Source organism: Sinohyriopsis cumingii, chromosome 6, assembly GCF_028554795.1.
Source record: "Sinohyriopsis cumingii isolate HCF-2022 chromosome 6, ASM2855479v2, whole genome shotgun sequence".
Lineage (NCBI taxonomy): Eukaryota > Metazoa > Mollusca > Bivalvia > Unionida > Unionidae > Sinohyriopsis > Sinohyriopsis cumingii.
Genome location: NC_142966.1, coordinates 82,889,864 through 82,903,135, shown reverse-complemented (window position 1 = coordinate 82,903,135; position 13,272 = coordinate 82,889,864). Strand labels below are relative to the sequence as shown.

The 13,272-nt window shown below is 36.6% G+C and overlaps 1 protein-coding gene across 1 annotated transcript in view; it reads left to right on the top strand.

The window, feature by feature from the left end:
- LOC149797335 (uncharacterized) overlaps positions 1-13,272 on the top strand; it is a 51,950-nt gene that overhangs the window by 15,870 nt on the left and 22,808 nt on the right. Inside the window, exon 4 of the mRNA XM_089962059.1 lies at positions 10,057-10,150. Coding sequence (XP_089818185.1) covers positions 10,057-10,150 — 94 coding nt within the window. The remainder of the gene's footprint in view (positions 1-10,056; positions 10,151-13,272) is intronic.

Sequence of the window (13,272 nt, the reverse complement as noted above, 5' to 3'; positions counted from 1 at the left end):
AGTGCGAAACTTGTATCTAGTTAGCCAGAGCGATTTCGACTCTTTGATGAGTCTTTTTCAAAGGCAAATGCAAAGCATGGACAAGACAAACAAACAAAACATAAAAACGGTTCTGTTTGAAAAACATTACATGGCTGTTTCTACAGGAATTCAACCTTTAAACTCTATTATGTGTAAACTAGTTTATTTCAGCTTGTTGCTGATACTGGAAGATATTTGTATTGGCCTAGATATTGTTGAGCCGTAACGACATCTGTTATTTAATGTAAATTTATGTCAGGGCAGATTATATCCCGGATATTTCATTGTTATAGTAGTCATAGGCTATTAAGCAAATTTAGAGAATTATTTAAAAGAAAATGTGCCGATTGCACAAGATAATTTTATATGTGCATTGTTGTCTTTTTCTAGTCTTCTTGGGATAACCGCTTGGTTTCAATATTCTAAGACGACGTATCCAGTAAGATTCCTTTTCTTTCGTGATTTGGGGACTCCAGTTAGGATTGTGAGCAATTGCAATAAGTGTGTGAGTGTGTGATTTGGATTTTTTAACGTAGCTTTGACAATTTTTCAGTCATTTTGCTACAATGTCTGTAGTGTGGCAGTTTATAGGGATGTCTAGCACTGGGGCATTATGCCGCAGACATGTATCATGATGTCCCACCCAGTCACATTATTCTGACACCAGGCCGACCAGTCCTAACACTAACCTCTTAATGCTGAGCGCCAGACGAGGCAGCTGTTAGTACCATTTTTGTACGTCTTTGATATGACTTGACCGGGGATCGAACCCTCGACCTTCCGCATCCGAGGCGGACGCTCTAACCACTAAGCCACTGGAGTGTTATATCACTGAAAGTGTTTCCAGTGGAGGAGAATTGTTTCTGCGACCGGGCTTATTTACAGCTTCTTTGTCATCCAATCAGATCTATGAAGGTTGATCCTTTTGTGTAGCTTTTCAGTTTCTCCGACATACTGAAGGCTACAGATCTTACATGTTTTGTATTTGCCTTTGAAAAAGACTCATTAAAGAGTCGAAAGCGATCAGACTAGCTAGATACTAGTTTCGCACTGTTCGTTGTCAGCTTATTGCATATATATATATATATATATATATATATATATATATATATATATATAAGATTTACAGATTATGCGACTAGTATTTGGATAGAATTTATGAGCCTATCCGATTTCATGATCAGATTACCTGAACAGTGGATTGTTTGTATATTGACGGAAGAGATTAAATCCGTGCTTAGTTTAAATGCGTAACACAGACTTGACAAAGAGGCTAAAAAGATCTTGTATCATATTTTAAATACGTATCTGGAGCATCTTGATAACTTATGAAACAGAGGAATTATATTGGAACGTCAACGATGTAAACATGGTCAATCGTATGAGAAAGAAATGTGAATTATCATTGTATGTTATTGTGAAGGAAACGATGATTTCTCTGACGTTGACTAGACTACCCAGACCAGATAATGACACGAGCTAATACTCTAATTATTCAATTGATGAATACAGCAGTAGCAACGGAGATCATCAAATTAAAGAAATAACTTGCGTATTGTAATATGTGCAAACATCTCGGTCACTTTTTCGCAAGAATGTGAACTATTTAGAAGGTGAATAATCGAAGCGATGGGCATAATGTTATGAGTTTTGCAGAGTGATATTGATATGCAAATACACATAAGCTATGGAGCCAGTGTACATGAAGTACAAATGTTTTACATAAGATGTCCTTAGCCAGCGGAGTTTCTTTGGGAGTTGTTATAATATTATTCCTGATCAGCGTTAAAATTATATTTCAACAAAAACATCTTTCTTTCGCAATCATCAGATCTACTTATTGGATATCACAATCAAACCACATCTGATTGCACTGGTCTACAGCTAAAATGCTTCCGAAATAAATATAGTCAAATTTTACTAATGCTGGGTCACTGAGAAAGAAAATGACACTTAAAATTATTGATTGGCTCTAGTTTTAAAGATACGATACTGGGTTAGTATATACGACCCAACACTTGGGAATGACGAAGGATAAATGTGTAATAAAGGGAAGGAATCTCAGTTTGAACCATAAATGATTAAATACATCTTTGATTGGATTTATGACTTAATCTATGGCTGGGTATGGACAGTACATGCTTTTTAGGCAAACAAATGCATGATTCAATCAGAAGCTGGTATTCTCTCATACATGATATGAATTGAATCATGTTATTTCTAGAAGTCATGAATGATGCAATCATACTTAAGCTTAATTCATTCTGCTGAACATATTGCCCTAAATCAGCTCTAGAAATATTACAGTTCGTGCTGTCTTATTTGTCAGTGTTTGATACTGCAAAGGGTATATTTCTGTTTTGCCAAAGTGACCTGAGATGCCCCATACATGTGTGAACAATGCAGATAACCTCTGCTATGTTTGTGGTGAAGTGACATGCATCGCAAGAGCTCAGTATTATCACTTTTGTTAAGAAAAGATATCCCGTTTATTTTCACTGCAACATTAGAGATCAGGAAAAGGGGCGGGCCCCACACATATGCTGCAACACTTGTGAAACATATCTTCGCCTGTGGTTCAATATGAAAAGGAAATCTATCCCATTTGCAGTGCTACTGATTTGGAGAGACCCTATAGATCATATCAGCAATTGTCACTTCTGCATGGCGCCTCCAGTTTGGAACTGTGTGTCGAAGAAGAAAAAGTGGACCGTACATTATCCCAACATTCCATCAGCTATACGCCCAGTACCCCAGACAGAAGGACTGCCGGTTGCTGATGTACCAGAATCATTCTCACTTGAGTCAGACGAAGAAGATGAAGAGGATGAAACTTTAAGTCCTGAACCATCAATGTCACATGATCCATATTTTGTCCAATCATCATCCTCTGAACCACACATCATAAAACAATGTAACTTAATGACCTTGTCAGGGATTTGGAACTACCCAAGAGTAAGGCAGATATGTTGGGCTCCAGACTACAGTAGTGGAATCTCCTGGCAGGTGATGTTAGAGTTTCTGTGACCGTCAAACAGAATATTGTCCCATTCTTCTTCATGGAAGGTGATCTTGTAGCCTGCAAACAAATATATGGTGTGATGACAGCTTTCAACATCTTTCATGATCCATATGAATGTAGACTGTTCATTGATTCATCGAAGACGAGTCTTAAATCTGATTTGTAGCATAAAGACAATGCTTTGCCATAAATTTCAGTTGGTAATGCAGCTTTCAACATCGTTCATTATCCATATGAATGTAGACTGTTCATTCATTTTTCGAAGACAAGTCTTAAATCTGCTTTGTAGCATAAAGACAATGCTTTGCCACAAATTCCAGTTGGTAATGCAGTTCATATGAAGGAAACTTATACAAATATGAAACAGCTTTCGAGGCACATACCATATGATCAATATCAGTGGCAGCTTTGTGACGATTTTAAGGTTCTTGCTCTATTGTTTGGTCTGCAGACTGAATACTCAAAGTACTGCTGTGTTCTCTGCAAATGTCGTGCGAGACATTCCCACTACATCAAGAGAGATTGGCCACTTCAACAGTCATCGGAGCCTGGGGAAAAAATTAGTTTGCATCCACCACTTGTTGAATTAAGGATGCTTAATCGTCTTTGGTGTTGCTTTTAAGATTTGATTTATCATCACATATAATTCATGGATTCTGACCGATGTGATGAGGTTGCGGAATTTGCCAACGAGATGTTGGACCGGGTGACCAGTGATGCCAATATTGATAGTGATTGTGTTCCACGTGTAGAATCATATATGCATGAAGACGGTGTTAAAACGAACCTCGTATTTACTGGAATATGATCTTGTTAATAGCCAAATAGAAATCGACAATTGGAATAACCTTGATGTACCTATAGCAATTCGAAGCCAGCTTGGAATCATCGCAGAAGCACGAGAAAACCCCCATTAACACAATGCACAGCCCGGTGTAGATATACTTAACAACGATGGAGTGGAATTCTACGGCAAATCAACACCCCTTGCACTTCTTGTTTGTTATATTGCACCAACATCGACTCAACCGAGAAAATAAAATTTCGACTGTTATTCAACAAGAACTCATTTGGACGAAGAAGAAAACGACGGTTTGAGAAACTATTCAATGGCGTAGACAGAATTGTTTAATTTGAACGAATGCCAGACCCCAAAAAAGCTCAATCGGCGGAAATTTAAATATTCCCCCGAAAGATATTGTACCAGTAAAATAATAGTAATTGGCTAGAAATGATTGTGTTTGTTGCAGCTAAAGAAGGATAACATGTCGAGCAATTCTGCTTCGCGATCATGTCAATAATAGAAAACCTATCAAAAATCTTCAATGTTACCGACGCGAGGAAATAATCGAAGCGGAATAACAAATGCAAGATGAACCATCTAAAGAACCGCACAGCTCATGAAATGTAAGCGTAAATGTAACGTTATCGATACGGTTTGTGGAAGAGGTAGACGTGTGTCATGTGAAGTATGAAGGGTAACTATTGCATCAGTCATGGCAAACTCATCATTTAAGTATAGGAAGTTTTGAATGTAAGCATGAGTTTTGGACAAAATTAATTCTGCAGTTGTGCTAAGTTTCATCCACAACGTAGTGAGTAGCCGACAGTCTCAACCGAACGTGATATGTACCTTGGCACGCGTTTCTACATCTTCATAATGTATTCCAATACGGCAATGATGAATGTAGCTGATATTCCTGCCGAGACCTGGGACTTTAATCCTTAAAGTTGATATTGTAAGTATAAGCGATCTTTCTAAATTTTCTAGAACTCGGTTTCTTTTGAGCATGTAAAATGTGAAATACTCTTCAAGGGCTAATAAATGACTTTCATTATTACACGATTTTGTCTCTGTCTTGGGGAGGTGATGGAAGAGAATGATGTTGGATTGAGATACGTCATCTCATATTCAAACTTTCTATGGTGAACATATAATACATATTCTCTCAGGGTAGATTTCGCTTTGCTTCTGGTGTCTCGTTGTAAGAATTTGATAGTTTTATGACAATATGAGATTTAAGCTTGATTTCACCAAGGTTACCCCTCTAGATATATGCAGTGCCCCCACGTACGAGAATATATTCATCCAGTTAAACCTGGGAAGATGAATGAAGAGACACAGCAGACAAAAGCCAGATATTTAGAAACAGTCATTAAAAATACACCTCTAACAAGACCTCTGAAGAAATTCTAGACTTTTCCTCTCAAGAATACAGTGAAGAGAAAGGACATTGGGATACAAATAACAACAACGTCAGATAAAATTAACCTGTACAACAGGAGCAAGTAGTTATAGAAACAAAAAGAAGATATATTATGTATCATTGTCAAGATAACGTACATCGGCCTTCATGTTGTCCCAAGAAAGTGAGACCAAAAAGAGAACAACCGCAAAAGAACATATTCCAGTGACGAAATTATAAGGAAGACAGTAATATGAAACAAATAAACCTTCGCGATGTATTTTCAGTTTTATTGTGATTTTTTTTTACAAGAATATAACATGTCTTTATTGTTTGTTTCTTGGCATTTGTAATATGCTCAGAGATACACACATACCTTTTGCGAAATGATTTTGTAAAAAATTTGTTTTTGCCAAATGTGAAAAAATGTCTTGTTTCTAGGAGACCTAGATGACCTAGATGGTTGTAAAAAGGACTACTGGGTTTGACAAATATTATAGACTTTTGAGCATTAATTTCAACGGTTTTAGAATTTTCACATGTTCCAGTATTGCTGCTGTTGCGATGGTAATAGTTGCTGCTATCGCTGCTGACGTCACCTCGGTAGTCACAGTAGCCATGGAACATTTCGCAATCTTGAGTTTTGAAAGTCTCTTTCTTTTGGGTTTCGCAAAAGTAATCCCACGCAATCCACCCAAGATCACTAATCAATTGTTTAACCCCTTTTCTTCCTGTCACATTTTCTCTTCGTCTTTTATGTTTTGAATAAATGTATGTTCTGCTTCTATGTGGCTTTGTTAGAATCTCAGTCTCTTCCGTCTGTTCATGCTGATAATTATAATTTGCTAGTAAAGATGGAGAAGTAAGATGTAGAATAAAGTCTTGAAAATATAATAAAGTGAGGAAAGTCATAGCTGCAATAGTCTATCTACTGCGTGTACAACTCAAAACAAATTCTTCATTTCAGTCAGGATTTTCCGTGTTGGCAAGGTTCTGCATTGGTGAATCGCAGAAAATCTCTTGTGTATATATATCTCTCTATGTATTTATCTATCCATCCATATATCAATCCATCCATCCATCCATCCTTCCGTCCGTCCGTCCATCCATCCATCCATCCGTCCATCCATCCATCCATCCATCTCTCTCTCTCTCTCTCTCTCTATCTATCCATCCATCCATCCATCTATCTATCTATCTATCTATCTATCTATCTATCTATCTATCTATCTATCTATCTGTCTATCTATCTATCTATCTAGTATATTGTTACGACTTTAGGTCTTAAATTAAGTAGCAGAAATGAGAGAAACCAACAATTTAAGTAAAATCATTATTCTGTTCCAAAGTGTAAATTTAAGAAACACTTACAGTATTGTAAATTAAGTCCCAAATAATTATCAATGTTTTATTATATGACCAAACGTATGGAATGTTCCAAATGAATTACAATAGTTCTGAATGTCCTGGTGAACCACAATGATATATTCAAGAATATATTTGAAGGAGTTTTCACTAATCCCAAAATAACGTTTAAACCCAGTCAGTGAGTACTTTAATAAACCCAATTATAAATTTGAATAATATATCACGTCTTAAAAATGAACACAACTACAATCTCTAATCATAGATTCCTAAAGACTGATATGAAACAGGAATAAATACATTTGTTTACAAGCCTCTATTTATACATGTTTCACTTGATGTAAGATGCAAAAGAATGTAATGGAATTCACTGCGTATTAATAGCTTCTAATTGTACAATTACATCAAATTGTAAGTAAGTTTGTTTCTGGAATATTCTGAACTAAAAAGGTATGTCTGTATCTTATTTACAACTTAAAATCAATGACAAAAGTTAGTTATGTAAACATGTTGTTTACAAATGGCCATTATCTTAAAGTATCATCTGGAATCATGGACGACCGTTAAGCATACAATATAGTTATACATAATTTCTCAGAATAGAATGGTTACTACGGCAATATTGTCAATGTTTTTGTTATGTTTGTATGCTTGATGCACGTATTTCTTTGATTTTCTCTTCCATAACAAAATAAAAAATCTCCAAACCCTGTATCCTTTTATCTTGTGTGATAGTATATCAGTACATTTTGGTGCATATGTGTGTATTAAAGATGGGTGTTTGGCAGTAGATTTAGGGTGATGGTCAGCAAAATCCTGCATATTTTGTCATTACATTTCCCTTTGTCTCTATAAAAATTAAGCAAGGCAGCCTAATGTTCATTTTCCCATTTCCCCTAGAACCTATCATTTTAAGCATATGGATGTATTTTACATACGATTTTCCCTTGTCCTTAGACATTTTGTGAACACGGCATACTAATGCTTATTTCTTCTTTCCCTGATAGTGCTATACTAATGTTAATTTACTTCGTATCCATAGGGTCATGCTAATGTTAATCCTATGGATGTTTTAACATGGAACACCCATTGTCCCCTAAGGGTCATATTTTTTAACTGGAGGCCGTAATGTTAATTCCCATTGTCCTCCGATGGTAATTTTATCCCGCTATAGTTTCCAGTTACTACCGCAGTACACCGGATGGCTGATATGATAAGCGGATCACTGACATATCATCAACCTCATATATCCTATCTAACCTAGACTTAGTCATTATAAGAACCATAACAAGCCTTGTGTTTATTGCATCTTTACTTTATGACACATGAAAAAGAACTAGGAATATCTGCATTCATTTATGTAATAGAGGGGATCGGATGATATAGAGACGGAGAGATTCCGAATATGAGTTACATGTCAGCAGCATTAGTGCGGGTTTACACCATAATTCACAGATTGTACTATAACCTCAGAAATTTAACAAACTTACATTGTTATTATGGATGCCGATATCGGTTGTATTTATAGTATTTTATGCTTATGTTATAGAGCTAAAGTTGGCTATATATCATATTTTATTTCTGAAATGTTACCTCTAAAATAGGTGCACCTATATTTACATTGATATGGATATTGATGTTTGTAGTGTCTATACTTATTAATATATACCAGTGTTCGAAAGTGTTATTCTAATAATTTGTTTGAAGGTAATCAAATTAAACAAGAACATGAGAGTCAAGTATCACTTCATTTTTATAAATCATGTGGTTTTGCTACTGTCTCACACCTTAACTCTGTTCACCATAGCAATGATACAATCTTTTTCTTATGGCACTGATCTCAGTCATTCATAGGCTTACAATATAATTATATAATCTTCTTAAGGTCTTGGATAAGCAGCACTAACGATGAATATGTTGCTAAAATAAATTACTCTTTGAAACTCATTGTAAACATAAATAGAAGATGTATCTTTTGTAAAGAATGAGAGAGGAGAACGAACAAACACTAAACGGAGAAAAAGAGTAGAAAAAGAAAATAACAATGGAGAAAAAGATAACGTAGAAAAAGATGATGTTGGGCGCATTAGCAAAAAACACAATTGCACTGACCTCATGAGGGAGCAACAACAATAATTTATGAAAAAGAGGTTGTCAGATAATTCCGTAAAGCAGTGTGCACTGGACATATATGAAAATATAATACGCGTATTCCTGAAGCGAGTGAAAAAAAGTAAAAGTGGAATAGAAATAACTAGTCAATATGAAAAGGTCCTAAACCCATACAAACTCACTTATTTCAATAGTAACACACTGGCAGTATTTTTGAAGTAATTCAAACGAAGTCAGTTTTTCCATTCTCATTTAGTTTGCCTCAACAAGAAAGCAAGAGTTTCCTACTTCGTTCTGCACTTCTAACTATGATTATAAATCTCTTACGATCTGACTTTATCTTGCGAAAGACCTGGTATTGAAAAGTATCCACTTTGTTTACGGGGTCTGAGGTTCTTAGCGACAAATCGCTTTAATGTTTGCTATGTTATTTACACGTCTTCCATACCGGCACCAGGATTCCCCCCACCCACAAAGTCCACTGTATGCCCCATTTTTCTAATTTTAGCCGCTATTAATTGATTTTACAATTTGGTTTCTAAATCTGGCAGAACAGTGAGATTGAAGATTTGCGAGTCGATCAAGACATAATTCAAGTCTCGACTCAGCTTGGAAGACATATTTTGTTGATTGACATCTGTTGAACCCCGATGATACTGACATTAGGTGACATACAGTTATATCATTTGGCAAAACTGTCTACTAATATCTGAAACCTTCGCAAAGTTTAAGACATTATCACGTACGCAATATGCTTATAACGAAATATAGGTATCCAAACCTCCGCTCACACTTAATGACAGCTCTTCTTAAACTGTAAATGCTTTGTACACAGACTCGTTCATGGCCCGTACACTCAGAAACTCAGACCAAAAACAGTTAGAAATTAGAAGAATTAAAGTTCAGTGTTCACATATATTTCCTCACATGCAATAGTCCACTTACTGCCCATGTTGTGGCTAAATTGCATTTAATTATTAATGAGAAATGATTGAAAGGCCTCGTTATCTATTTAATAGGCACCATACCATAAGTCTTCCTTTGAGGAATAATCAGTAATTATAATTAATCCTGCAGTACAATGTTTACTTAACTTAGTAAAAAGTGTGATGTTACTAGTGCATTGTATACAATATATATTCTATTAAAGACAGACCCACTTACACTGCGCAATATCCTTCATTTCTCCAGATACCGACAAAATGTGTTATGCTCATTTGGAGTTGGGAGAATAAAGTATTGTGTGAACTCCGGTGTGTAGGCCATGATGGTTATGAGTATAAACGGCATATTTATATCTGAAGAAATTTGAAATAAAGATTCTCACGTATCTTTGTATATATTTTACAGGCAAACATGATGACGTACCAACGATCATTGGGGTGGTCATAGCAGTGTTAATTGTGGTAGCGGTAGTCGTTGCAGCTCTAGTTATATTCAGATGGTACAATACTTTAACACACATGTTTTTGTACAAATCTTATATTACCATTTTTGCTAGCAGCAGCAGGGAAGTTTAACAGACCATTTTTTCCAAGCAAAATAAACGCTCCTACGCGAACTTTCTCCGTAGAAGGCCCAGAAAGCAAAAATAAAGCCTTCCACGAGATCTAATTTTCGCGCATTCCAGACTCGATGCATCAGGTAGGTATACCGAGTGTGTCATAAAATATAGTATCCGAGACAGGAAATAAATTATGCGGAATAATTTTTTGTTTTTTGTTGCATTGTCCGGCTGCTTTGGTCCATTTTACGTCACATTAAAATAACATAATTAAAAATAATATGAGTCGGAAAACTAGTACAGTTGGAGAGCCTCATTCCGCTAGATTAGCGCGAGAACAATTAGCAGCATTAAAGAAACTTATTCCAGCAAAAGAATTATTCAAGAAAAAAGTTCGTGATTACGAAGACGCAGAGCAGGGATTTACCGAATTATCGTCAAAATTATTAAAGCCAGTTGCCGAATCAACCGAGCGAGTCTTACTTGGTGACGTGAAAGATCCGGATATCAGAAAACGCGGAATTCTTCCCGTGTTGAGAGACACTGAGGAACACACTCGATTAGTGCCAGATCGGCTGGAACAAATTCAACAAGCACAAGCACAAGTACAAGCACAAGCGCGGCGGGAGAAGTTTCAAGAACAATTAGAGCAAGCAAGGGCGCAAAAACAAGAACAAGCGCGGCAAGAACAATTGCAGCAAGAAGAAGAAAAGAAGAAAGAAGATGAGGAAAAAAAAGAATCTCGCGAGAGATTAATAGAAGATTTTACCACTGGAGGTTGGGCCAGGATAACAGACGAATTTAAAGAAAAGAACAGTATTGAGGAACTTGGAGAATTTGCGGAAAAATTCTTTCGCCAATAGAAGAATAAATTATTTAACGGAGAAGGGACTAGATAGAAATTATACACGAGAGGTTTGGTATAAAACGGTATATCGGGCCAAATTTGGATTACCCCAGGCGAGGGAGGACGATCCGGATTTTGTTCGATTTCGAATATTTGCATATAACAGAAAGAAAGAAAGGGAGGGAAAATCTTCGGTGGAGCTACAACCTCTGGAATTAGGGGCAATACCAAAGATGAAAAGACCCCAAAGGAAAAAAGACGAGAGTGACCTAGGATTAACACCAGGAATAAAATTTCAACCTCAGGAAAAAGAATTAACCAAGGAAGAATTCACAGCTCCTTCGAGCCAAATTAGTGATAAACCTGCAGACGAATATCTGAATGAAGAACATATCGATGATATCATGAATAATGATAATAGATTTGATATTGCTTCAAATTATTCTCCATATAATAAAAAAAATATATAAAGGAGGAATATATTGATTTATTTGGACCAGAAATATGGCCGGCGGTAATTTATTTTGGTAGTTTAGGGAGTCCGATAGATTTAAGCGATCATGAATATTTAAATTTTAGAAGGAAGGTCGAAAATCGCAGAAAATTAATGGGGCGATTACCATATTCATCACCAAAACCAAAAACAGGAAGCGGATGTACTATTTGTCCTGACAGCGTTGTTAACGACGTATCTCGCCTCGAAATATTAATCGGAGGAAAGCGAGCCGGAAACAATTCTTCTGAAATAATCAACGAGGCCTCCGATATTTGTCAGCGATTATTTCGCGGCGGTGTTATTAATTCCTACATTTACAAGGAGCTCGTTGACGAACTTATCGATTAAAACAACCACATTTAGATAACATGATCGTTCACAAGCATCAACGTAGACCTAGACAGGTCCGCGTGGCTAATTCTCGATTGCCCGTATACAAATACATCCACGGCAACGGATTCGGCGACATCGTGAAAAGTTTCGTTACAAGAGTAGTCCCTAAAATTGGACCCACAGCTAAGCAAATGGCGTCAAAAGCAATAGGAAAAATTGGCGAGACTGTTATTTCTGGCGTTGGTAATTTGGCCAGTAAAGGTTTCGATGTTGTCAAAAGCAAAATATCAAACTTAATTCGTAAAAAAAATCAGCCTGTTAAATTACCTAGTACCAGCGAAATGCCGGCTGATGTCAGTAAAGCTATAAACGACGCAGCAAATAAAAAAATAAATGATCTAGCACAGGAAGTTGCAAATACAAGTTTCATATCGGGTAGTGGTCTTCGTTTTAGATGATAATTCTTAATAATAAATGTTCGCACAAGTGTCAAATGAAGTATTCGACATGGACGAACCTGTAGGCAGGGACACATCCGTGCGTGATTTCCAGTATTACTCGTACGACGCAGTGATACCAAATGCACCTAATCGCGTTGAAATTCAAGTTCACGATACAACAAGATATTTTCTTCCATCTGAGGCATATATCGAATTTACTGGCGAACTTTTAAGACAAAATAATACCGCTTATGCAGCAAATACTAAAGTCGGATTTGTCAATAACGGTATTATGGCGTTATTCAAGAGCGTCACTTACATGATCGATGGAAGAGAAATTGAATCAATCACGGGTAACGCTGATGTTGCAACGACGATAATAGGTCTAGCCAGATACTCGGATGATTTTATCAGATCGGCTGGCCCTAGCATGATGTTCGCCAAAGATAATTCTAATAACGCTGATCATATCCAGTATAACATCGGTAGACCGAGAAATCACGCTAATAATACTGACGCCGACACTGCACCTGTGATGATGAATACAAATCCCAATTACAACCTTGGATTTGCTACGCGGGAAAAAATGTTAATTGGCGATGATCGAAGATTCTCCTGTGAAATTCCTTTATCTCACATTTTTGGATTTTGCAGACATTTCAGGAAAGTTATTTACGGAGCAAAACACACAATTTCCTTCGTTCGAGACGACACAGGCAATGACAGAGCCATCTGGAGAGACCCTGGTGTTGTTGATCAAGGTAAGGTGTTACTAACTAAATTTACTTTGTGGATGCCAGCGATAGTTCCATCGATAATTGCGGAAGAAAAAATATTGTCATTCATGAATCAAGGTGGTAAGTCTGTTATGTCTTGGCTAACAACTACGACCGACTCTATCGACGTTAATATTAACGGAATATTTACCTGGCGAATTGCGTCACAA